The sequence below is a fragment of the Beta vulgaris genome, chromosome 3 (genome assembly GCF_026745355.1).
Source record: "Beta vulgaris subsp. vulgaris cultivar EL10 chromosome 3, EL10.2, whole genome shotgun sequence".
Lineage (NCBI taxonomy): Eukaryota > Viridiplantae > Streptophyta > Magnoliopsida > Caryophyllales > Amaranthaceae > Beta > Beta vulgaris.
In genome coordinates, this window is record NC_079204.1 from 41,851,952 (window position 1) to 41,854,227 (window position 2,276).

A 2,276-nucleotide genomic window follows, 5' to 3' on the forward strand; every position below is an offset into this window, starting at 1 on the left:
GCTCTCAACATAACTCCGTTTTTTTTTTTTTAATGTTCAGAATCCCCTTCGAGTGGAAGTTGTTCAACACTTTTTTCCTTTAAAATAAAAACAAAATTACAATAGGGAACATTTATATATGCACCCTCGCCACCCCCCAAACCCCCCCCCCCAACACACACACACACACAACCCACCTCACTCTCGATATGGAGTACTCCGTCAGAAAGGGCCTAAGGGGAGAATTTATTCATGCATGAATTAGGAGTACATGGTAAATACTAGAGCTACATTCCAGAGGTTGTCTCCTCAAGAATGATTGCTTTCTTAAACATAACAGTAAGAGGGATATCATCAGTAATACCCAAAAGTCCATCCTCATTAAAGTCAAAGAATCCAACATCTCTTCCTTCACCTGATGCACCAATATACCTAATCTTATACACATTATTCTCAAACTCGCTCCCAGCGTGCTCAATTGTGAACCTCTGAGTTAAGTCGAAGCCACTAGCACCGGTGCTCACGTACGATCGACCGGTTGAGTTGTCGGGGTTCAGGCGCCACCCCATTGATTCAATACAAACAGTTATCATTTCTTCAAAGGCAATGTAAACAGGAGAAGATAACGGAGTGTACAATATTCTGAAAGGGGAACTGATGATAAGAGGCATACCATAAGAGGTGTCGTCGTTGTCTACGGTTATGTAGTATGGACAAGGTAAGTCCGTTGTTTTTGTTGTTCTTATGAGGCCACCACCAAAGCCTAGGCTTTGGGGGAGGATGTAGTATTTCCTACTATTGAAGAGTGGTTCGCCATCTGTGTCTAGGATAAAGGCTGTGGCAATAGAAAGAGTAGAAAAAATTAAGAGGAGAGTGGTGATTGATTTGAGGAAATTGGAACCCATCGTTGTTTGCTAGATTAGTATTATGTTAGTTGGTTGAGAGTGGAGAGTTAGTATATGAAGAATTGATAGTATTTATAAGAGGATAGTATGGTTGTATTTGCATCAAGTAGAGGAAAGGAAATAAAAAATAATAATGCAAGTGGAGGAAAGGAAATTAAACATAATAATGATGCAAGCGGGGGAAAGGAAACAAAATCATGTAAATTAATAAGTAAACCTGCACGACATGTGCACTTGAGCCCCTTTAATTTTCAGTTAATATACTTACAAGTCACATCGTGATTTATCATTTAATTTACTTTTATTTATTTATTATTAGGAAAAATAATTAGCCCAAAGACAGCCAATACTAGGTTACCAGCTGCAGGACACATTAGTTCAAAAATTGGGTACAATGCTAAACAGATTAGAAGACAATAGGACTAAAGGAACTACCACAAGAACATCAATCCCCAACATATTCTTAGGATGAGAATATAAACGGATAAACCCTATGCAATGCTCTAGAATTCGAGTAGTATAGTACTGAATTATCACCATTCTCTCGCTTAATTTACTTCTAAAACTTATGCATAACTCTTAATTACCTGAATATATCCACTCCATTTTCTTTGTCTTCCGAAAAACAAGATGAGTGGAAAAAGAAATAAATATTATCTACTAATGAGTAAGCCACCCAGTAGAACAAGATATTAATATTTACTGAAATCTAGCTAAGTTACATATCATAAAAAATTTAATTTCTTATCTGTAGTAGGTAAAAATAGTCAGTAATATTTTTAAAGGTTGGTAAAAAATTTCATGAAAGTTTCTAATACTTTTCGTATTTAACCAAACAACTTTTATGCTTCGAAAATCACAAATTTCAATATAAAAAGACCATAAAAATTATATTTCCCAACTAATCGGATGAGGACCAAATATAGTGTATATCATATTTATCCATTTATCATATTACGTGGATGAATGCGAGCATAATGCATTTGTCTTAAATATTTCAAGAACAATCAACTACGACTGTTTATGCTGAAATTTGTCTTACAACAGAATTAAAGTTAAGGACACAACAACCAGATGTTTGGACTAACAAAGCAAGAAATTAATGCAATGGGGGGATTCAAGGGAATAACACAAGGAAATGATAACGCGAAAAATCCCGATGAAGGTGGGTAAAAACCGCGGGTGGAGATGATTCCACCAATACACTATCAATGATCGTCAATTCCAGATGAACAACAATCGTTACATCTATTTTTTTGATCTAAATACAAAAGTAGTATCAATGAATGTGAATAGTGAATAACTTTTGCTTGTGTGCTTTTTCTCTAAATAATGCTGTATCTTTTTTATGGCTTTTTCTATGCTTAAGTACTATAATTCTAAGCTAAGATT

The 2,276-nt window shown here is 35.2% G+C and overlaps 1 protein-coding gene across 1 annotated transcript; it reads right to left on the reverse strand.

Annotated features, from left to right (window-relative positions):
- Window positions 1–266: 266 nt before the first annotated feature.
- LOC130590818 (factor Xa inhibitor BuXI-like) lies at window positions 267–884 on the reverse strand. The gene has a single exon (XM_057393378.1). It carries the CDS (start codon window positions 882–884, stop codon window positions 267–269), a length of 618 nt encoding a protein of 205 aa, XP_057249361.1.
- Between the last annotated feature and the right edge of the window lie 1,392 nt (window positions 885–2,276).

Coding starts and splice junctions, on each gene's coding strand:
- LOC130590818 (XM_057393378.1), bottom strand. CDS start 884: ATGGGTTCCAATTTCCTCAAATCAATCACCACTCTCCTCTTAATTTTT.